The sequence below is a fragment of the Petaurus breviceps genome, unplaced genomic scaffold, assembly GCF_028583685.1.
Source record: "Petaurus breviceps papuanus isolate PSGF00001 unplaced genomic scaffold, PetGlider_PUasm1.0 90895, whole genome shotgun sequence".
NCBI lineage: Eukaryota > Metazoa > Chordata > Mammalia > Diprotodontia > Petauridae > Petaurus > Petaurus breviceps.
In genome coordinates, this window is record NW_027187372.1 from 37,092,323 (window position 1) to 37,115,157 (window position 22,835).

Sequence of the window (22,835 nt, forward strand, 5' to 3'; positions counted from 1 at the left end):
CTTCCTTCCTTCCTTCCTTCCTTCCTTCCTTCCTTCCTTCCTTCCTTCCTTCCTTCCTTCCTTCCTTCCTTCCTTCCTTCCTTCCTCCCTCCCTTCCTTCCTTCCTCCTTCCCTCCCTCCCTCCCTCTTCTTCCAGAATAGTCAGTTAGCATTTATTAAGCATCTTCTATGTGCCAGGCACTGTGTTAAGTGCTGGGGATACAAAGAAAGGCTAAAGATGAACTTTGCTCTCGTGGAGCTCAGAATCCAGTGTAGGAGACCACAAACAAATTTATATTAAAAAGCAATATACAGGATAATAGGAAATAATTAACAGAGGTAAGGCAGTAAAATAAAGAGAGATTGGGAAAGGCTTCCTGTAGAAGGTGGGATTTTAGTTGGGATTTGAAAAAATCCAGGGAAACCAAGAGGCAGAGTTAATGAGAGAGAATATTTCATGGGGGATAGCAAGAAAGCGTTCCTTGAGCAGAGTAATGGAGTGTCTTACTCATGGAACAGCAAGGGGACCAGGATCATTGGATCAAAGAGAAAATATAAGGTGTTAAAAGATGGAAAGATAGGAGGGGCCTAGGTTATGAAGGGCTTTGAATCCCAAACAGGATTTTGTGTTTGATTCTAGAGATGATAGTGAAGCCACTAGAGTTTATTGAGTAAGGGGGTGATGTGGTCAGACCAGCATTTTAGGAAAATCACTGGTTTTCAAATGGAAGATGGACTGGAGTAGAGGGAGACTCGAAGCAAGCAGACCCAGTCACAAGTTATTGCAGTAGTCTAGGTGTGAGTTTATAAGGGACTACACCAAGGTGGTGGCACATCGGAGGAGAGAAGGGAATATAGTTGGAAAATGCTGCAGAGGTAAAATCAATAGACCTTGGCAAAAGATTGGATACAGAGAGTGAGAGATGGGAAAAGTTGAGGATGACGCTTAGGTTGTGAGCCTATAAGACTAGAAAGATAATGTTGCCCTTTATATTACTGGGGAAGGTTTAGGGGAAAAGATACTGAGTTCCATTTTGGATTAGTTGAATTTAATATATCTCCTGGATATCCAGTTCAGTATATTTGCCATGGGAAAGCAGTGGGAGAGGTAGAAATCCAAGCCAGAGTCTGAATCTCGGAGAGGGGGAGAAAGGGATTTGTAGGTTCTGTGGCAAAAGTGAAAAACATCAGAAGGGAAGAGAATTAGATTGCTTGTTTGTTGGATAAAGTAAGATTTTGGCCCACAGTTATATCTGATATTGATTTTATTAATTTTATTTAGCTGAAAGAGGGAGATGAGGGAGAGGGAAGAGTTAGCATAATTGCACAAATTTGAATATGAGTAAATAGGTGATAATAGATACTTTCTCCAGAAGTAGAAGTACATTTTGCACAAGGATATGAAATTCAGATTTTGAACATGTGGCAATTATAAAATTCTGAAGTTAATCTCACAACCTACATTTGCATCGATAGGTTGCATACCCAGAGAATATTGCTTCTCCTACCTCTGGACTCTGGGATTGGTTTTGGGGTGATTTTTGAATATAGCTCTCAAGTTCCCACTAGTATGTTTTTCCTGATGATTATCATTTGATATCCATTAGTCACCTACACAATTACCTTTTAGGTGGGAGTATTTACTAAGGTGTGTGAGAAAAAATTATATAAAATATCCTTCCAGAAGTCTGTGACACACTCTTCTACCAGTACACACAGAGCCTAGGAGAAAGTGGTCTAAAGCTTAGACAACACATATGTCAAAGGGGTAACTTGGAACTTCTTGAAGTTCTTTTGCTAGAGCCCTAAAGACATTCTCCATAGGCAACCCTTCAGTCTGTTCTTAGTTCCTATTGTAGATACAGTATTATATGTTGATGTTCCAGAGGTATTACTAGAGCACCAGTGGAAAAAGATCAAATCCTCTCTTGCTTCAAGGTTCATGAAGCTCCTTTGGCTAAGGAGATGGGGGAGACTGCAGCTGAGAGAGGACCATCTCCTCCCAATCAGTTCCTTTTCAGGTACTTGGGTGGGTGCTCCCACCATAAGCTAGCAGGTGCTTAAATCTTGGATTCCATGCTAGTTTGCTGACTTTAAACTAGACTCATGGGGTGTGTCTAAGTCCCTCAACCAGTCCCAACAGATTTTGCACCTACTTGAAGTACCTTTATTGAAGATGATATCCAGGCCTTGTTCACACCAAGTTCATTCTTTAAATTGACTGATTCAATTTAGATGGGTTTTTATATGATGAAGGTATTAGGTAATGGTCATGGTCCTCTTTGAGAACAAAGGACAAACAGCAATAACAACAATCAGATCGTAGTATACTGTCAGTTTGAGTGGGATGGGAGTAATATGATTGACTCAGTCCCTACCTTTACATGTCTTCAATTTGAGGTCCTGGTTTAAGATCCTGGTGGGACATGTAATTAGAGATGTTTAGCAAGTAGTTGAAAATGCATCTTCAGCTCAAAAAGGAAGTTGGGCTGGGATAATTATTATACTCAGAAAGGAGAGCATTTAAGGTGTGGGAGCAAGAAGTTATCAAAATATCCCTAACTGAGGATATTAACTTCCCTCCAACTCTAACAGTACCTGCAGATATCATATAAGAGTAGAGAGTGCTCAAGCCTCTCCATTTGGCCCATTGGTTATTCCTAAATTGGCTATTATACTGTAGCTATAACCTCATTTTGTTGATAAGAAGGGAAGAGTAAGAAAGTCAGATGAGTCCTCTTTTATATCAAGAGCCATGAGGTTTGGCATTCCTGAATAACTTTCCCTATATGTCTTTAATGTTTTGTGTTATTTGCGTCCCTTGAAAATTTGTGTGTGTGTTTGTGTATGTGTGTGTATGTGTGTTAGGCTGTGCTAGATACTCTGACTGGGGGAAAGGGCAGGATGGGGATTGAACAGAGAAGACACTAAAGGGTTAGGCAATGTAGAGTCTCTGTTTCAAAGTCATTGATAGCTGCCACCTTGGCAATACCTGCTGAACTCTCCCCTATTCTCTTGGGTCTTCATCTTCCTGTGTAAAGGATTTTGTTAGTCCTAAAGTGCTACATAAACGTGAATTGTTCTTTTTTCCCCATTTTTCAAATGCTTTATTAACTTCTGATTTACATCATTCATTTCCACCAGATTCTGAGTTACAAATTTTCTCCCCATTTTTCACCTACCCACCACCCCAAAATAGCAGTCCAACAGGATATCCCCGCCTCCAATCTGCTCTCTCCCATATTTTCTCCCATACCCCTTTCAACTTTTCCAATAGGGCATGGTGGATCTCTGTGCCCCAGTGCCTGTATATCTTATTTCCCAATTACATGTAAAATAGTATTAATAATAGTATATGTATATATGTATATATATTTAAACATTTGATTTTAAAACTTTGAATTCCAGATTCATTCCCTTCCTCCCTTGTCACTCACCGTTACTGGGAAGATAAGCAGTTCAGTATAGGTTGTACATGTTTAGCTAATGCAAAATAATAACATAGTAGATATATTGTAAAAGACTGACTATAATTCCCTCCCTCCTATCCCACCTCCTATTCCACTTGTTCTATTCTCTACTTTGATCCTGTCCCTTTTCAAAAGTGGGTGCTTCCAACTTCCCTCCCCCCCCAGCTTACCCTTCCTTCCATCATTCCCCCTCTCATTCCCTTCCCCCCTACTCTCCTGTAGGGTGAGATACCCTATTTAGTGTGTATTTCATTCCCTCCCCAAGCCAAATTCAATGAGAATGAGGTTGACCCTTTCCCTTTTGCCTTCCTATTCTTCCCCTCCATTGTACCATTTTCCCTTTCCTCTTCTGTGTAAGATAGTTTACCCCATTCTGTCTCTCCCTATCTCCTCTCATTATATTCTACTCTCACCTCTTAATTTCACCTTTTAAGTATCATCCCTTCCTGTTAAATTGGTCCTGTGCCCTCTATCTACGTATACCTGTAAACATATATACACATATTCACATATGTATTCATATGCCCATATACCCTCATATATAGACATATATATATTTCTATTCCCTTCAACTATTTTCATACTAAGAAAAGTTTCATAAGTTACAATTATTGTTTTTCCATGTAGGAATGTTAATAGTTCAACTTTGATAAGTTCCTTATGATTTCTTTTCTCTGTTTACCTTCTCATGCTTCTCTTGCTTCTTGTATCTGAATGTCAGATCTTCTATTCAACTCTGGTTTTTTCATCACGAATGGTTGAAAGTCCTCTATTCCACTGAATGACCATATTTTCCCCTGAAACATGATACTCAGTTTTGCTGGGTAGGTGATTCTTGGTTTTAATCCCAGCTCCTTTGCCCTCCGGAATATCATATTCCAAGTCCTTTGATCCTTCAGTGTAGAAGCTGCCAGATCCTGGGTTATTCTGATTGTGTTTCCACAATATTCAAATTGTTTCTTCCTGGCAGTTTGTAATATTCTCTTCTTAATCTGGGAATTCCAGAACCTGGCTATAATATTCCTAGGAGTTTTATTTTGGGGATCTTTTTCAGGAGGTGATCGGTGGATTCTTTCAACCTCTATTTTGCCCTCTGGTTCTAAAACATCAGGGCAGTTTTCCTTGAGAACTTCCTGGAGGATGATTTCTAGGTTCTTACTTTGATCATGGCTTTCAGGTAGTCCAATAATTTTTAAATTATCTCTCCTGGATCTATTTTCCAGTTCATTGTTTTTTCCCATGAGACATTTCACATTGCCTTCTATTCTTTCACTTGTTTGTATCTGTTTAACAGCATCTTGATTTCTCATGAAGTTATTAGCTTCCATTTGTTCCAATCTAATTCTGAAGGAATGATTCTCCTCAGTGAGCTTTTGAGATTCTTTTTCCATCTGGCAGATTCGGTTTTTTAAGGCATTCTTCTCCTTGCCTTTTTGAGCCTCTTTTGCCATGTGCGTTAGTCTATAAAAAGGTGTTATTTTCCTCAGTCAGGCTGTTGACTCTCATTTCGTAATTTTCTTGCATCGTTCTCATTTCTCTTCCCAATTTTTCCTCCACTTTTCTTATCTGCTTCTTAAGGTCCTCTATGGACTGTAACCATCTCGTATTTTCCTTTGAAGATTTTGGTACAGGAGTTCTGACTTCACTGTCTTCCTCCTGTTCCATGCTTTGCTCCTTTTTGTCCCCAAAATAAAAGTCTAATGTTGGAATCTTGTGTTTGCTTTGTTCCCTTTGCCTGGTCATGTCGCCCCTCAGTCACTTGACCCCTGGGCTTTTTGCCACAGTAGGACTCTGCCACTAGCTGCCGGAAGTATTAGTTGGGTGCCCTCTCTGAGGCCTCCACATGCTCTGGCAAGCTGGTCACACACCCCAGAACCTCTACCCTAGACCGCAATCCAGATCCAAGCAGGTTAAAGCAAGAGCAATTACCCCTCAGACTGGTCACTTGGTCCCCCTACACTCTGCAGGCCAGAAGCTGAAGCTGCCATGTGGTGCTGGCTGGCTGTGCCAGGTGTCTCAGCGACTTCTTGCCCCAGGGGCAAAAGCCCACGCACTCCCACTTACTGGGTCCCAAAGTCCAGACTGCACTGACCTCTTACTTTGTCCTTAGCATCTATGTGTTGATAATTCTGGATTGCCACAGCTTCTGGTGATCTGGAGTCCCTCCAGCCGGTGGCTGGTCAGGCCCACCCTGGGGCTAAAACCTCCAGCTCACACGGGCCTGGGCTTGGCTCCCAGAGTACTGTGCTTGCCGATTCCTGCCGGGCTGTCCTCAGCGGGAGGTTAGCTTCTCTGTGTCATTTTGTGGGTTCTGCAGCTCCAAAGTTTGTTCAGAGTCCCCTTTTTACATTGATTGGGGAAGGTGGAAGCTGGAGCCACTTGGAGGTCCTGCTTCTACTCCTCTATCTTGACTCCGCCCTCCTTCACTCCTGAATTGTTCTTATCATGAATAGTAGATACTAAGCATCAGTTGTTTGGTAAAGACACTAAGTGTTGGAGGGAAATTATCACTGAGTTTGGGGAAAAGTTCATGGAGGAGATGAGATTTGAATTCTCTCTTGAAAGATAGGCGCATGAAAAGAAAGATTCATGGCATGCATTCAGTGCTGAGAAAGGGCGTGAAAAATAGATGCATGGGAAGTGGCTTGTTTAAGATGCAGTCAGTCCTGTGTGGTAGGAATGGAGGTTTGTACTGAGTGACAGGTGAGATCTTCTCTGATCTGCTCTGGAGGGCTAAATATTTCAAACTTTATTTTATAGGGAGAAGAGAGATATGTATGGTTTTTGAGATTCGAGATGGAATGATTGCATTTCCCCTCATTAACTTGATTAAATTTAGGCCACTCAATGGAATCATCCTTTACTTTTCCTGCTCTTTATCCCCACTGTCTGAACATTTGCCAAGTATTGTTGACCCTGCCCCCCCATAACTTCTGTTTGTCCCATTCTCTCCATATGATCACAACCTTGTTCAGGCCCTTATCACTTTTTGCTTGGATTATTGCAGTAACATCTCGTTGGGTCTCTTTGCTTCAAGTTGCCCTCCACTCTAATTTATCCTCCTCTCATTTGACAAAATAATCTTTCTAAAGCACCATCTGACCATTGTCAAAAATCTTCAGTGGCTCCCTTATACTCTCAGGATAAAATACAAATTACATACACTACTATTTAAAATGTTTTATAATCTACAAAGAGTTTACATTTCCAGACTTATTTAATATTATCTCTCACTTTGTATTATAACCAAGTTGGCTTTCTTGTGGATCCTTGACTTAGAGTCCATTTCTTATCTTTGTGCCTTTACACAGACTATGCCTGCCTTATGTTTGATATACACCTAATTTTTTGCTTCTTTGGAATCTTTAACTTCTTTCTTTTTTTTTTTAAGCACTTGGGGTTAAGTAACTTGCTCAAGGTTACATGGCCAGGTGTTTCTGGGTGGGTGCTAAGTGTCTGAGCCCAGACCCGATCCCCAGGTTATCCTGACAATGGGGCCGGTGCTCTTACTCGCTGTGCTACCTGGCCACCCCAAACTTCTTTCTAAGGTCAACTCGAGTGCCACTACTTCTGCCTGTCTTAATACCAAAGGCTAATCCAGCCTTCCCCCACACTTATATTTATTGATTTGTGTGTATGTTTATATTTACCGATAGAATGTAAGCTCCTTGAGTGTAGTGATTGTTCTTCCTTTTCTTTTCTGGGGTTATTTCCAGCACCTAGAACATTTATGTGGAGTTCAGAGTAAAGGTCAGAGTCTCATCCTTAAAGAATGTGCTTAATAAATGCTTGCACGTGGTAGATACTTAATAAATGTTTGATGAATTAGAAAATAATAAAAATGTTTACCGTGTTAACTAGGTGAATATATGATGATACTTCTCAATGTTGTTCTGTAGTCTTTTGTAGTTTTGTATCGAATGCTTCAGTTATCAGTAGAATTTATTAGAAAGTATCTCTGACAAGTGCATTGCATATCTAGCATCAAATCATGTAATGAAAAAATGCAGAATCAGTCAAAACCTTTAAATTATGAACCAGTATTGAGATATTTTGAAAACTATAAAGGTTTGCTGCAAATAAAACAATAGCTTAAATAGGTATGTGTGTATTTCTTTTTATTTGTAACCTTTAGAGTTGCATAAATGTTTATAGCTATGACTTTTTTTCTCTCTAGTATCTCCAGAGGCAGTTGGAGTCCTGTCAGCTATTGGGGTGTTTATAATCTTGATGCTGCTCCTTTTTCTCTATATTAACAAGAAGTTGTGTTTTGAAAATGTCGGTGGCTTTCCAGATCTTGGTTCAGGATACAGTACAAGGGAGAATTCACAAGATAAAATTTGTAAGTATCTATATCCTAACAATTAAAAACCAAACAAACCATGATCTGTTTGTTACTGTGTTGCAGTCTCAAAATAGAAATAAGATCTATTTTATTTTAAAAAGACCAAAATGAGATGGTAGATCCAACCCTACAGTGATCCAAGATTAAAACACTAACTTGATTATTTAGTAATTACTTTCTGATTTAACAGTATCTTGATGCTTAGTAATTGGTAGTATAATACAGAAATATGAATAAAAATATACTTTGATGAAAGGGTATTTATACCATGTTTATGGGTAGATGTGTATTTTAAAAACTCCACTTGTGAGAAAGGGAATTTTTTTTTCAAAGATATATATTAAGCCAGAAGTATGATACTTTATAGAGTGTGAGACTTTGGACCAAACAGTCCTCTAGAACCTTTTGCTTTTGGCCTTAGGAGAAATCCATTCAATCATATTCTAACCTACCCTTTTATTTTCTGCAACTGGAGGAAAAGAAATTATCTTGGGGCCTCCTTACAAGAGGATAATAAAACTTAATTTCTACTCTTGTGAACTGGTTGATCTGCCTCATTATGAATATTTAGTGTGGTTCCTGATTTTTGAGAGCAATGTTCTTCCTGCTTCCCTTAATAACATAGGCATATGCAATTTTATTATTATTAAAAATTTATTAAATACCACAATTTGTCAGAATATTAACAAAACATACAAAGGACATTGTTCTCACTTTAGAACCTTTATTCTAGGAATTACCCATATAGTGATGGAATTTCTTTATTCACTCTGTTTATAGTCTGTCTCAGGGATGGGGCACCTGTAGCCTTGAGGCCACATGTGACCCTCTGGCTCCTCAAGTGAGGCCCTTTGAATCCAAATTTCACAGAACAAATCTCCTTAATAAAAGGATTTGTTCTATAAAACTTGGATTCAATCAAAAGGCCATGCCCAAGCACCTTGAAGGCCACATGTAGCTTAGAGGTCACAGTTTCCCCACCCCTGGACTATCTAATGTGAGTATCAGAAACTCACTAATCATTTCTGAGCATTCTAAATCCAAGGCTGAGTCATTCCTACATGTTAATCAGTTGAGAATGATTTTGAAGGGCCATAACCAGGGAAAAATGCTCTGTGGAAAAGAAGCTGATTTTCTTGCTTTTGAAAAATATAGAAGTTGATAGCCCCATCTTATTCCATTGATTTAAAAGAAATCTGTTGCTTGCCAAATTCCATTCTATGACACTAAAGTCAGAAAGATTTTATGACCTGATTAGGATCAGTCTGACTTACACTTAAAACGAATCCTATGTCTGACCATAACCAACAGTTTACATAGGAGGAGTTGAGGTCTAGGATATGACAGAATCTCGTTTTAACAACCATTTGGTGACACTTTTTAATGAAAGGATTATTTTCTTTTAAGTGAAAAGTTAAAAGATTTCCCCTTAATTTCTTCTCCACTTTGAAAAGATAACAGAAGTTTTTTATAACATGTAGTAGAACATCAGAGTATAGATTGAACCAAATTGAAAATATGTAATAAAAGTAATTTTTTTACAATTCCTTGCTGATACATAATAAAATATAGTAGTATTTAAGAGAAAATTATTGTATTACTGTTCTTGTAATAGATGTGGAATGGGGAAGATTGTATTTAATGAAAGTGATTCACCTTTTTAGGGACAATTTCAATTTCATCATGTTTCTTGATTCAAAAGGAATTTCCTAGAAGATTAAAGTTAAAATATGATACCACAGTACCTGCCAAACTGATGAAAATCAACACTTAAGTAAATGTAAAAAATTTTAATTGCACAAAGGTGGCTACTATTTTCATTGAACAAGACAAAAAAGAGAGAGCTAGAAAATGGCATTTTTCAAAAATTTTCAGCAAAATCTACCTTCAGTGTCCTCTCTGGTTGACACAATTAGTAGTGCAGTAGAAGATCTGAGTTGTGCTGTAGGAGATCTGACCAGTGTTGTTGGAGAGGTCAGTTATAATCTAACTGATTCAGTAGCTGAACAGGTAACAAGTATGATAAATGGCTTTCGCACAGAAGATGAAGCTTTTCAAACAGATGATACAGTTATCCTTACTAAGGAAGAAAATAACACAATACCACAGAGCTCAGTAGATAACAATTTCCAGAAAACAACACCTCTGTTAGAACATAAAACAAAAGAAACACATTTTTATAGTTCTTCAGTTTCTCCCAAGAAAGACCAAGATCTGCATCAGAAAAAACTATTAGGATACGTTAAGGATAAACAGCAAAACCAACCAAAATATAAAGAAACTAATAATGTTGGCGATTCTCTTTTGAAAGCAGACTTCATTGAAAATGGGATGTCAGAACTTAATCAGGACATATGGCAAGAACCAGTGGGTGAGAACAGAAATACAAAAGTTGGGCTTAAAAATTCAATGGATGGTAAGAAACATTTGAAGGAGGCAAAACTGATAGAAATGAATGGAAATCAGAAGAATACTTTTGGAAGAAAATTTACAGAGGAGCAAAAAAATATTACAGATAATCACAAAAGAGAAGAATGTATTAAATCTAAACATACATCTTTGGGAAATAGCAAAAATAATAAAGATGTTTCTTTTTCTCAAGAAAATAAAAACAGACATAATGATTTAGAAGTACCTACTGATTTGAAGAGAGCAGGAAAGCATGTTAAAGGAACAAAAGAAAGTCAGAATTCAAGAAATGAAAAGCCTTCAAAAGATATCTTGAATGTTAATAGGCATACAGTACAGAAATCTATTATTAAAAAACATATAGCATCGTCAAAGAATCAGTTCCATAAACATAAGTCATCAGTAATTGATTTGGAGGATTCTAAAGACTTTCATCTGATAGATACATTGCAGTGCTCCAAAGTGAAAGTAGAAGTAAAAACAAAGAAAAATGAAGCCATTGTTGTTAATAAAGGACAATCAAAAAACAAAATTAAAAAATATACTGAGAAAGTACCAGAAAAAGGTGAGGTACTTTGACATTGTCTTGGGTGATCAAATTTTCTTCTAACTTTTCGAAATTTCTCATCTTGCCTGTACATGTTTTTAACTCTTTTAAGACTGGTCTGAATCTTCCTATTGAGTGGCCTCTCTTTTTTCACCCTTGATAGTTATCAAAAGATTTTTAACACTCATTTAAAAAATTTCTTGAGTTCTAAGTTCTCTCTCTCACACCCATTCCCCCTCTTTGAGAAAGCAAGCAGTTTGATATCCATTATACATATGAAGTCATGCAAAACACATTTCCATATTAGCCATGTTGCAGAATAAAACACAAACAAAATACAACAATAAAAATAAAGTTAAAAAAGGACTATGCTTCATTTAGTAGCATTTTTAAAAAGCATTAACTTTTCTCTCAAATAAGTTATAAATATATTAATGTTATTTTGAGCATTGTGAAAAAAAGGACCTAGGCCTATTGCCTGACTTTTCAATAGGTATAACTTTTCAAAATTTAACTTTATTCTTTAACTTTTTTCTCTTGTGAATTTAATCTTTTATATATATTTATATATATAATATATTATATAATATATTTATAAATATATGAAGCCATTTTATACTTGATCATTTAGTAAACATTTAGTTTTTGTCTACTCTGTGCAAGGTTTTTTACTAGGTACTTAATGGAATACAAAGATGAATAGACATAACTCCTGTTCTTAAGAACCTTATAATCTGATGCAGATCTTGGTCTGTATTATTAAGAAATTATATTCAGTATAAAAAATTTCTTTAGTGAAGTAAAAAATATATGTTTGCCAATTAATACATTCAAAACCATGTAGTTCATTCATTTAGTCATATACTGAGGATTTTTTGTGGTTCATATTTGGTAGAAATACATGAATCTTTCCCTCATCCCCCAAGTTGGAAGTAATTTCTTTCTCATTTGACTTTATAGAACTTCCAACTATTATGCATTCATTTTATTCTGATTTTATTATATTTTTGTACTTATTGGTTATTTTTCCCCAATAGAATATAATTTTCTTAAACATTTTATAGCATTTGCCTGCATCTAACCTTTACACTTTCTCACTTTCCTTTCCATTATAGTTATTTGTGTATGTGTTGTTCCCTGATTACAAAAGATTGTAAGTTTGTTGAGAGCAGGGTTTATATCATATCTGTCTTTGTATTTTAGCTTTCGAACTCACCTCTTTTTCTAGCTTTATGACCCTACATGAGTCATGTCAACTCTCTCAGCTTTAGTTTCTTTCTCTGTTCCTGGGGATAATAATATTTTGCACCTCTCAGGAAGGTTGTGACGATTAAATGAGACACTGTGGGTAAGGAGTTTTGTAACCTTAAAATTATTATCATTGTTAGCTTTTAAAATAATTACTATCCATAGCACAGAGTAGGTGCTTAATCTGTTGCCTTGCATATGGGAGGCTCTTAATAAATGTTTGTTGAACTTTTAAAATAGAATTCTGAAATGAAACACTGGTTGCTAAAACAGCACAAACTAATGTAACTAAGAAGGATTACTGGATCTAAACGAGTAGATTACTTTTGGAGAATGTTCTTCTGGTAGTTTCCTGAATTTAAAATTTTGTATGGCTTAGTTTGAAGTCCTTAGCTAATTTCAGCAATTTTATATTTGTTGCTTAAACTGGAAGAAAAAACTGGAATGTCTGGATATTATTTCAGTTGGAGAATTAAGGAAATGGGATGTTCTATCCCATAAGCATTAGTAACATATAGAGTAACAAAAAGAATAAATTTTGTTTAATTGTACTGGGAGGCAGTGCACCAGAAAATGAAAGCTACAGTGTACCTTGTATATGCTGAATAATTTTTAAACCTGTTATTTGCTACCTGGCAGCTGTTTTACTTGTATTGCCCTTATAGGGCTAATATTAAGGGACCAGTATAAAATTTTAAGAGACCATGTTGCTTTTGTGAAAATTATAAAAGATGGTAGTCCTAGATAATTAAACCGACTAGGGTGGTTTCAAGTCCATGAAATGAGAATAAGATGATATTCCATCCTACTCTAAGCAATATAATTTCCTGAAAAATTCTATAATCAAAATTTTTAGTATAATAGGCACTAAAGCAATCTGTTTTTAGAAAGAATTTTTAAAATTTGAAATCTGCCATCACAAAAAAATTTTTGTTTCTAAAAACTACTTAAATTCAGGATAACTCAAAGTACTCTCATTAATTTGTGACCGTTTTTACATGGAAGTTATAATTTTTTACCACCATTTGTTCAAAATAGATAATACATACATGGATAAAGATCAGCATGGTTCATCCTCTGAAAGTGAAGATGAAGCATTGGGTAAATACCATGAAGCATTGTCCAGGACACACAATTCCAGACTGTCAGTGGCAGGTGGAAGACAAAAGAATTATGTTTGGGAAACCAGACAAAAATACAGTCCTCTGTCTGCAGAGTATGATGGATATAGTAGTGAAGCATCAATAGATGAAGGTAAGATGGACATTTTTCAATGATTTAAATGTAGTTTTATAATTTACAATGTATGTTATAGGAACATATAAGTTTTGCCTAAACTCTTAGGCAGTTCTGTGTGGACCATAAAAGAAGATGACCAATAGTTTGACATTTTTTGTTTATTTTTTTGTATTAATAAATATTTCCTTTCCCTCTTAATCTTGGTAAACATATGCATGTTACAATTCCATATTGGCCAAGTCCAAAAATTTGTGTTGTCATTTTTGTCTTGGTATTCCCACTCAGCTCAGTAACTTTAATATAGTTTGTGCTTAATAAGTGCTTTTTAAATGAATAAATAAGTATCAGATTGGTGCAGCATTGTTATAAGTCTCCTGTTCATAGCTATAATTATCAGCTAGTCACTAATGTACTGTATGCCTTCTGTGGGTCAGGCACTAGGCATTATATAAAAATATCTTCCTGTTTTTGTCATCAAAGTGTTTACAAAATAATCATGGAGATAAAATATTTATACATAAAATATAACAAATAACAGAAGAAAGTATTTGATAAATTCTAAATGAATAGTATAGACAGAATTTCTTTAGGAGTTTAGAGGAGGAGTAAATCACTGTGGGACTTGAGTTGAACTTTGAAAACTAGGAAGGCTTTGAAAATGAAGATGGAATTTTGGGCAAGGGGAGTGGTATTATAAGTGAAATCAGATGTTTGAAAAATAGAGAGTGAGTTCATCAGCTTGGCTAAAGTATACATTGGCATAATGCAATAGTGGAAAAATAAGGCAAGAAATATAAATTAGGGCTAGATTGAAAAAAAGTGTTGAATCTGAAACAAAGTTGTTGAAACTTTAACTTTATAAGAAATGTAATGAAAGTAGTGTTTTAGTAAAACTAATCCTATAGCAGTGTACGATGGATTGGAGACAGGAAAACCAGTTAGGAAACCCTTGGATAGATATGACTTCTTCTATATGGTTTCCTAGGTCCCTTTTTCATTTGAAATTCTGTGAACCATGAGTCAAGCGAGTTAGAAATGGAGGGATAATTGTGAGTGATGTCATAATAGAGGAAAAATCAAAAGGATTTAGTAAATGATTAGATGTGAGGAGCAGTAGAGAAGTCATAGATGACTACTAGATTTTAAAGCCTAAGTATGTATGTTTCTTGGAGACAGTAGAGTGTCTTTTTGATTTGTGTATTTTCAGTACCTACCACACAGTACCTTTCACATAGTAAGTGTTTAATAAATATTTATTTATAAATATATTAATAAATATTATTGAATTAGAAGAATAGTAACATCATTAACAAAGTAGGATTGTAGGATTGTAGAACTAGAAGGAACTGTAATACAACTAATTAAAACTCCACATGTCAGAGGAAAAAATTAAATAAGTCAGAATGTGCAGCTAATTTGAAGGAAATGATGAGTTGTTTTAGACGTGTAGAAGGAGCATAGATTTTGGATAAGAGTTGATAGTTCTAATATATACTACCCTGATCAGATCACATCTGGAGTATTTGGTTCATTTCTGGGGACGATATTCTCAGAAGGAAATTTACTAACTGGAACTCACCTGGAAGATAGTCACCAGTATGATAAAGGGACTCCAGATCATAGCATGTGAAAATTATTTGAAGCTCATATTTAACCTGGAAAAGAAAAGACTTGAAGTCAACTTAACTGTCTTCAAGAATTTGCAAAACTATCATATGGGAGAAATATTAGACTTAATTTTCTTGGTACTCCAGAGAGGAGAACTAGTAGAAATAAGTAGAAGTTATTGAGAGTCACATTTCTGTTCAGTGTCGGGTAATAATTCTTAACAATAGGTGATGACTAAAAATGGATTCAATTCCTTTTGGAAGTGGTGAGTTCCTCATCACTGCAAATGATTAAGTGGCTGCAATATTAACATCTGTCAGTATGTCGAATGCCCTTTCCAACTTGAAATTCTTGGACTCTATGACTCCATGAGTTTGAGGTACTCAGAGGCTATTGAAGTGTAGAAATGTGTAGTGTGAGAGTGGTACTTGAAAGAGACATCAGTGTTTTAATGATGGAATAGTTGACAGAGACATTGAAAGAGGAAGGCTAACAGGTCATATAGTGCCAATGTATGATGTTAATATGATATCAAATTCCATACTACATAGTAATTCATAATTAGTTTTTGGTATGTTTGAAAGCCATTTATGAACCATTTATGGATGTCAAATCTAAGTCCATACTTTTTAAAGAAGTTACTTTTTTTTTCTTTTTGGAGGGCAGTTGGGGTTAAGTAACTTGCCCAAGGTTACACGGCTAGTTTTTTTGTGTGTGGGTGTTAAGTGGCTGAGGCCGGAACCAAACTCAGGTCCTCCTGGCTCCGGGGCCGGCGCTTTACTCACTGTGCCACCTAGCCACCCCCAGAGGTTACTTTAATAATAATACAGGGCACCAGTATCAAAGTCTTGACATGTCTGATTGGTTAATATTTAAGTATGGCTTATTGTGACACATCTTAATCAGGTGATCAAATAGCTATTATATGGTGAGCTAACATGGGAAAATTCCACATAGTGAATAATTTAAGGACTTTTCCCTCCAGGGCTTCTCAGAAAATCCTGCATCAGCACTAGATCTAGGGTACTTGTCTCTAGCCTCTTTGTCCAGGGCCTTCCCAGCCCTGTGAGGACCAGATTAGCTCTGATCTAGACCACCCACTTCCCAATCATTCCTGGACCAGAATCACCTCAAATTGCCAACTTCTGCTTCCTGTATAAACTTCCCCCAGTCATATCTTTGCCTGTCCTTATCTGCTATGAGGTGGACCTCCTGGGCCTTACCAGGTACACTACTACTTGCTATGCATCTGAATTTAACAGAAAGGCCTTGAACAGTCTAATCAGCTCCCTTCCTGAAGGGACTTCTCTACAGCCAGTGGTAATCTGCCTGAATTCATATCTAGTTGTTAGCATACTCCTGCCCTTCATATTCTCCCCCTTCCAGTGATTCTGAACCCCTTGCTGTCATTGTACCAAAGCTGTACCCCATGGCACATTTCCTTAATCCCAATCCATTAACCCCTACCCCACCCCCACAATGTCCCATTCTGTATCTGCCTGTCCATCCCATTGTGCTCTCTTTAGTGCTTGTTCTATAACTAATAAACTTGATATTGTCTTAAGCCTTTTGCTTTCTTACTTACTCCAACCTCTGACTCTAAGACCTAGCTCCCTCCCATTGACATTCTGTCTCTGACCACCCTTTTCTAGTATTGTTTGCACTTACAGTCACTGGATGTGGTGGAGAAGTCGGAATACTTCTTGCTCCCCGTTGTCACTTCTAGACTCTCCACCGCCACCACTCAGTAGCCTTTTCTCCTTGGAGGATCATTCAGTCCAAGTTTATTGCCTTATCAATATTCTGGTTGCATTTATCTGCTGACCTCTCAGAACATTATCCTTTATTTATCAATACATCTTAACTCCTGCCCTTATACTAGGGAACTTAAACATACATATTGATACTCTGCAAATGCCCTAACATCTCAGTTCTTAGTTTACTTCGTTCACATAACTTATGTCTCTACTCTGTGCTAACCACACAGAGAGATGAGATATAGTCATTCTCTTAATCTTGCCATCATGTGCATGTTCCATTTCCATTGTCATGAATTCTGAAATTCCTTCATCTGATCATAGTCTTTTATTATTCCATCTTTCCCCCTGCCTTACCCTACCCTTAACCCTTTTCTACAAACTCGCGACAATTTCCAATCCCACTACTTCCTAGTACTTTTCATAGGCCTTCGTTGTCTGCATTTTCCTCGCTTCCCTTTCTCAGTTCCTTGATGAATCAGTTCAGCCATTTATTATCCTTTATGCTTGAAACTCTTGACTACTTACCCTGTTGACCTTGACCATTTGCCAGAATCCAATCTTGGATTATTTCTATTATTTGCTACCTTTGCTTCTATACACAAACAGAGATGGAGAAAACCATGAAAGTGTGCTGATTGGAAGTCCATTACAAATTTATCAATCTCAACCGAGCCCTCTTACAGCAAGGCAATTTTTTAAGCCTCTAACTGATTTGCTATCCCTCTTACCACAGAAGCTATTCTAAACCTTTTCATCACTTTTCAGGTCTCTTGTGATGCTTCCTTCCTGGCTCTTCCTGCTGTGGACCTTGTCTAACACCTCACTGAAAAATTTGAGGTCATTTTCCCAGAACTCCTTGTCTTCTCCTCTTGCACCTGGCATTGCAACATTTTTTTTTTAGTTTACATCATTCACTTCTACAAGATTTTGAGTTACAAATTTCTCCCCATTTTTCTCCTACCCACATCCTCAAAACAGCGATCCTACTGAATATCCCCTCCCCCAGTCTGCTCTCTCCCATATCTTCCTCTGTTCCCCCTCCAACTTTCCAGTAGGGCACGGTGGATCTTTATGCCACAGTGTATATCTTATTTCCCAGTTATATATAAAATAATAATAATATATTTTAAACATTTGATTTTAAACCTTTGAATTCCAGATTCTTTCCCTACCTCCCTCATCACCCACCTTTACTGGGAAGATAAGAAATTCAATATAGGTTGTACATGTGTAGCTATGTAAAACATTTCCATAGTGGATATATTGTGAAAGACTGACTGTATTTCCCTCCATCCTATCCCACCCCCCACTAATTCTGTTCTCTACTTTGATACTGTCCCTTTTCAAAAGTGGGTACTTCCAACTTCCCTCCCCCCTAGCCTGCCCTCCCTTCCATCATCCCCCTTTCATGCCCTTCCCCCCTACTCTCCTGTAGGGTGAGATACCCTGTTTAGTGTGTATGTCATTCCATCCCTAAGCCCAATTCAATGAGAATAAGGTTGACCCATTCCCTTTTGCCTTCCTGTTCTTCCCCTCCATTGTAACAGTTTTCCCTTGCCTCTTCTATATGAGATAATTTACCCCATTATGTCTCTCCCTATCTCCTCTCATTATATTCCTCTCTCCTTTCTTAATTTCACCTTTTAAGTATCATCCCTTCCTGTGCCCTTTGTCTATGTATACCTGTACACATATATACACTCACTCACATATGTATTCATACTCCCATATCCCTTCTATATAGACATATATATGTACGTATACATATATATATATATATATATATATAATTTCTATTCCCTTCAACTATTCTCATAATGAGAAAAGTTTCATAAGTTACAATTATCATTTTTCCATGTAGGAAAGTAAGTAGTTCAACTTTGAAAAGTTCCTTATGATTTCTTTTCCATTTACCTTCTTATGCTTCTCTTGCTTCTTGTATCTAAATATCAAATTTTCTATTCTACTCTGGTTTTTTCATCAAGAATGCTTGGAAGTCCTCTATTCCATTGAATGACCATATTTTCCCCTGAAACATGACACTCATTTTTGCTGGGTAGGTGATTTTTGGTTTTAATCCCAGCTCCTTTGCCCTCTGGAATATCATATTCCAAGCCCTTTGATCCCTCAGTGTAGAAGCTGCCAGATCCTGTGTTATCCTGATTGTGTTTCCACAATATTCAAATTGTTTCTTCCTGGCTGCTTGTAATATTTTCTCCTTGATCTGGGAACTCTGGAACCTGGTTATAATATTCCTAGGAGTTTTCTTTTGGGGATCTTTTTCAGAAGGTGATTGGTGGATTCTTTCAGCCTCAATTTTGCCCTCTGGTTCTAAAACATCAGGGCCATTTTCCTTGAGAATTTCTTGAAGGATGATTTCTAGGTTCTTTTTTTGATCATGGCTTTCAGGTAGTCCAATAATTTTTAAATTATCTCTCCTGAATCTATTTTCCAGGTCCATGGTTTTTCCAATGAGATATTTCACATTGCCTTCTATTTTTTTTTCATTTGTTTGGATGTGTTTTATAGTATCTTGATTTCTCATAAAGTCATTAGCTTCCATTTGCTCCAGTCTAATTTTGAAGGAATTATTCTCTTCAGTGAGCTTTTGAGATTCTTTTTCCATCTGGCAAATTCAGTTTTTTAAGGCATTCTTATCCTCTTTGGCTTTTTGAGCCTCTTTTGCCATTTGAGTTGGTCTATTTTTTAATGTGTTATTTTCTTCAGTCAGGTTGTTGACTCTCATTTCATAATTTTCTTGCATCGTTCTCATTTATCTTCCCAGTTTTTCCTCCACTACTCTTATTTGGTTTTCAAAATCCTTCTTAAGCTCCTCTGTGGCCTGCAAGCAGCTTATTCTTTTGATGGAAGCTTTTGGTGCAGGAGTTCTGACTTCGCTGTCTTCCGACTGTTCCATGGCATTGTAACATTTTAATGTGAGGAACAAAGGTGCAATATTTAGATGATTTCTTAGGGGTTTTATAGATGGATATGATCTTATCAATGAAGGTATCCACACCAACAGTTCAAATCACAACTGATCTTCCTGTGTTCATCCTCTTTGGCTCTTGACCATCTTTTCCTGTATGTAATTACTCCACAGAAATTCTATCTGGAAATTACAGTATGGTACCAGTGGAATGGAAGAGTCTCTCTGTCATCTCTCATTTTGTTATATGATTGGTCTACCTCCTTTTATAGTTATACATCTCTTTTTTGATGTCTTTTACACAATTTCTTGTGCACAATTCTTTGGAGGTAATAAGCTTATACCTACCATGTATATCTCCTTTGACTGTTGTGTGACCTGACCTGTAATTTTGATTCTTTAGAAATTGAGTATTTTATGATTTCCAGCCATATGTTATCACCAGAAGAATTTTGTTATTAAAAATTTTTTGTTTGTATTTATGTGTATATATGTATCTACATATGTATATACATAGATAATGATAATGACTATTATTTCTGATTATATAGCTTGAAATTAAAAGAAATATTTATTTCTCATTTGTAAGGTGGAAATCTTTTTTTTTTTTTTATAAGCAATCGGGGTTAAGTAACTTGCTCAAGGTTACACGGCCAGTTATATTTCTGGGTGTGGTGCTGAGTATCTGAACCCGGATTTGATCCAGGTCATCCCGACACTGGAGCTGGTGCTCTTACTCACTGAGCCACCTGGCTGCCCCTAAGCAATTGGGGTTAAGTAACTTGCTCAAGGTTACACAGCCAGGTGTTTCTGGGTGGGTGCTAAGTGTCTGAGCCCGGGATTCGATCTCCAGGTCTTCTCAACACTGGAGCCGGTGCTCTTACTTGCTGTGCTACCTGGCTGCCCCAATAAGGTGGAAATCTTAATCTGTGTTAGAGATAATCTGAAAAAATAAGAAAATGTTGTAGTATGTTTGATTATTATGTTTTTCTCCTCTAGGTGGCCATATTAATCTTTCACTTAGAATAAGTTATAGAAACAGGATAGCATCTAAATACTTTTCTTAATCTAGGAAAAATTAATGAACATTTAGAATGATTTGTGAAATTGCTTTTGTACCATATTTCCATCTTTTTTCCTCAGGGACTTTTCTTTAAAATTTAGGCTTCTTTTCTTTTTGCTATTTCTTAAAGATTTTCACAAAGTAGGTTTTAGCTCTCTCTTTTATGAGGCTAAATAAGTTATACTCTGAGATAAAGTTCACATTGATACTTTACATTTTTATATTAGATAGGATGGATCCTATATATTCTTATGCAAAGAATAAATTTAGTATGCTGTCTTAATTTGGCTAGTCTATTGCCACAGCTCCAAGCCTTTGCCAGTTCTAGTTGAAATGCTGGTGCACGAGGAAGAAAAAACTGCCCTCATCATCATCATTACTGCTGCCATCTCTGCCACCACTGGTTTAGACTCTGATAGAGGCCCCCTATTTCACAAAATACTCAGTATTTGTGAGGTGATTGCTGGAGAGACAATCTCTATAGCTATGATATTATTGGTGTATTATGGATATTATGTAACTTTATATACTGTGACATAGCTTTAGATTGCTGAAGTTATATGCTATGCTTTTGAGGGAGTTAATTTAGTCTTCCATTATAAAAAATAATTTCTTTCATCACTTATGTACTAAGTTATACCACATATATATTCACACCTGTTAATTTTTTTCCTTGTGATTATAGTAATAGACCTGTACTGGTTAGCTTTTGTACTTAAAAAAAATCAAACCACTTAAAAGTTACTTTTCAACTTAAAATACATAAATGTTGATTTTAAATATTTTTCATAAAAAATAGCATTTTATATTTTATATGATAACTGTGAAACTTAAGGACCTTATAAATATACTCACCTTACTAATTCAAATATCTGGATCAGTGTTCCATCCATTGATTCAGATTGCATTCCTTTCTTGGTGCTTTTAGTTTCTATGGTCAAGAAAACATTAACTAGGATCAAGACTTCAGTTCAGGATTCTCTCTTATGTTGTCTGGTCCTCAGAAAAGACACAGAAACTACCATTAAACCTTTATTTGAAGACTTTTAACTTGGTAAAAATCTTCCAGAACTTGAGCTCTACTGCAATAAACTTCAGAAATATAGGAACCTCTCCACACCAGAATGAAACGTTGAAGTAGTACTTGAATGGTATACTTTATGAATAAGTTCTATTAAGTCTTATAATTTATCATGAGTTAATAAGCAGGTACAAATAAGTTTGTCAACTTTTTAGAATGGCCTGAGACACAAAGGTTTAATGATTTGCCATAGGTAAGCTACATATTGAAAGTTATTGGAAAATACTAAAATTATATTAAAGGATTGAAATCATGTTAGCTATATAGAATTTGGTTAAATTTTGCTTTGATTTTTTCTTTTATTTATCAACTTTTTTTCTGTAAAAAATCCCTAGAATGTTATTTTTTGGTAATAAATATACAGGTAAATTGACCATTTTTGTAGTATGAAAGATATTTCCTCTTTAGGAGATTATCTAATGAACTCACCTTTCCAACCTAGGTAACTCTTTAGTAAGAGGATAGATTGTCTTAAAAAAAAATGGTGCATTCTAATAAAGTCAACACTGTAGACTTTTTTCAAGGATATTTATCAGTGTGATTGATCATTTTAGGAATAGGAGTGGCTATGGTACCCTCTAAATACTTCTGCTCAGGAAGCCAGTTAAAGCTAGACTATGTTGTTTGGAAGTTAGACCACCTGTTAGGAAGTGGTTCAAGGAAAATTACTCATTCATACTTTAAAGGGTTTAATAAAATATCCTTTATCATTCATTTGAGCTAGCTTATAGTCATTTGGGTAGGATTAATATATGATTGCAAATTTCATCATATAATTCAGTTTCAACAAATAGAAAAAGGTCATGGTGCTACTTGGCTAAAGAATATGGTCTCCTAAAGCAAGGATTCTTAAACTTTTTCTGCTTGTGATCCCTCAGCACTTCTTAAACTGTGGGTCGTGATCCTAAGTAGTCCTAAAGTAGTCCTAAAGGATGCAATGATACAACAGGTGGGAGAGCTGGTAGCCTCACTCACATTTTACTCTTTAGTCACCAGTGGGCTTAGGGTGAATTTGATAGTGCATGTAAAAACAAGATCAGAATCTTGTAAGGCCATAGGCATCCTCTGAGTAGTGTCTTAGACCACGTCTTTTCCCATTATCACTGCATAAACGCTGGGTTTTCTTTTCTTTTCTTTTTTTGCTTTTTGGAGGGCAA

General features: G+C 36.3%; 1 protein-coding gene across 2 annotated transcripts in view; it reads left to right on the forward strand.

Annotated features, from left to right (window-relative positions):
- The window catches only part of SYT14 (synaptotagmin 14), a 282,879-nt gene that overhangs the window by 53,306 nt on the left and 206,738 nt on the right, over positions 1 to 22,835 (forward strand). The window contains exons 1-3 of one of the 2 annotated variants that reach the window (XM_069074778.1): positions 7,656 to 7,791; positions 9,459 to 10,768; positions 13,037 to 13,252. In XM_069074778.1, the coding sequence (XP_068930879.1) occupies positions 9,646 to 10,768; positions 13,037 to 13,252 (1,339 nt within the window). In that variant the 5' untranslated portion in view covers positions 7,656 to 7,791; positions 9,459 to 9,645. Of the gene's footprint in view, positions 1 to 7,626; positions 7,792 to 9,458; positions 10,769 to 13,036; positions 13,253 to 22,835 lie in introns of those variants that run through there. The other variant, XM_069074779.1, reaches the window with a different exon arrangement.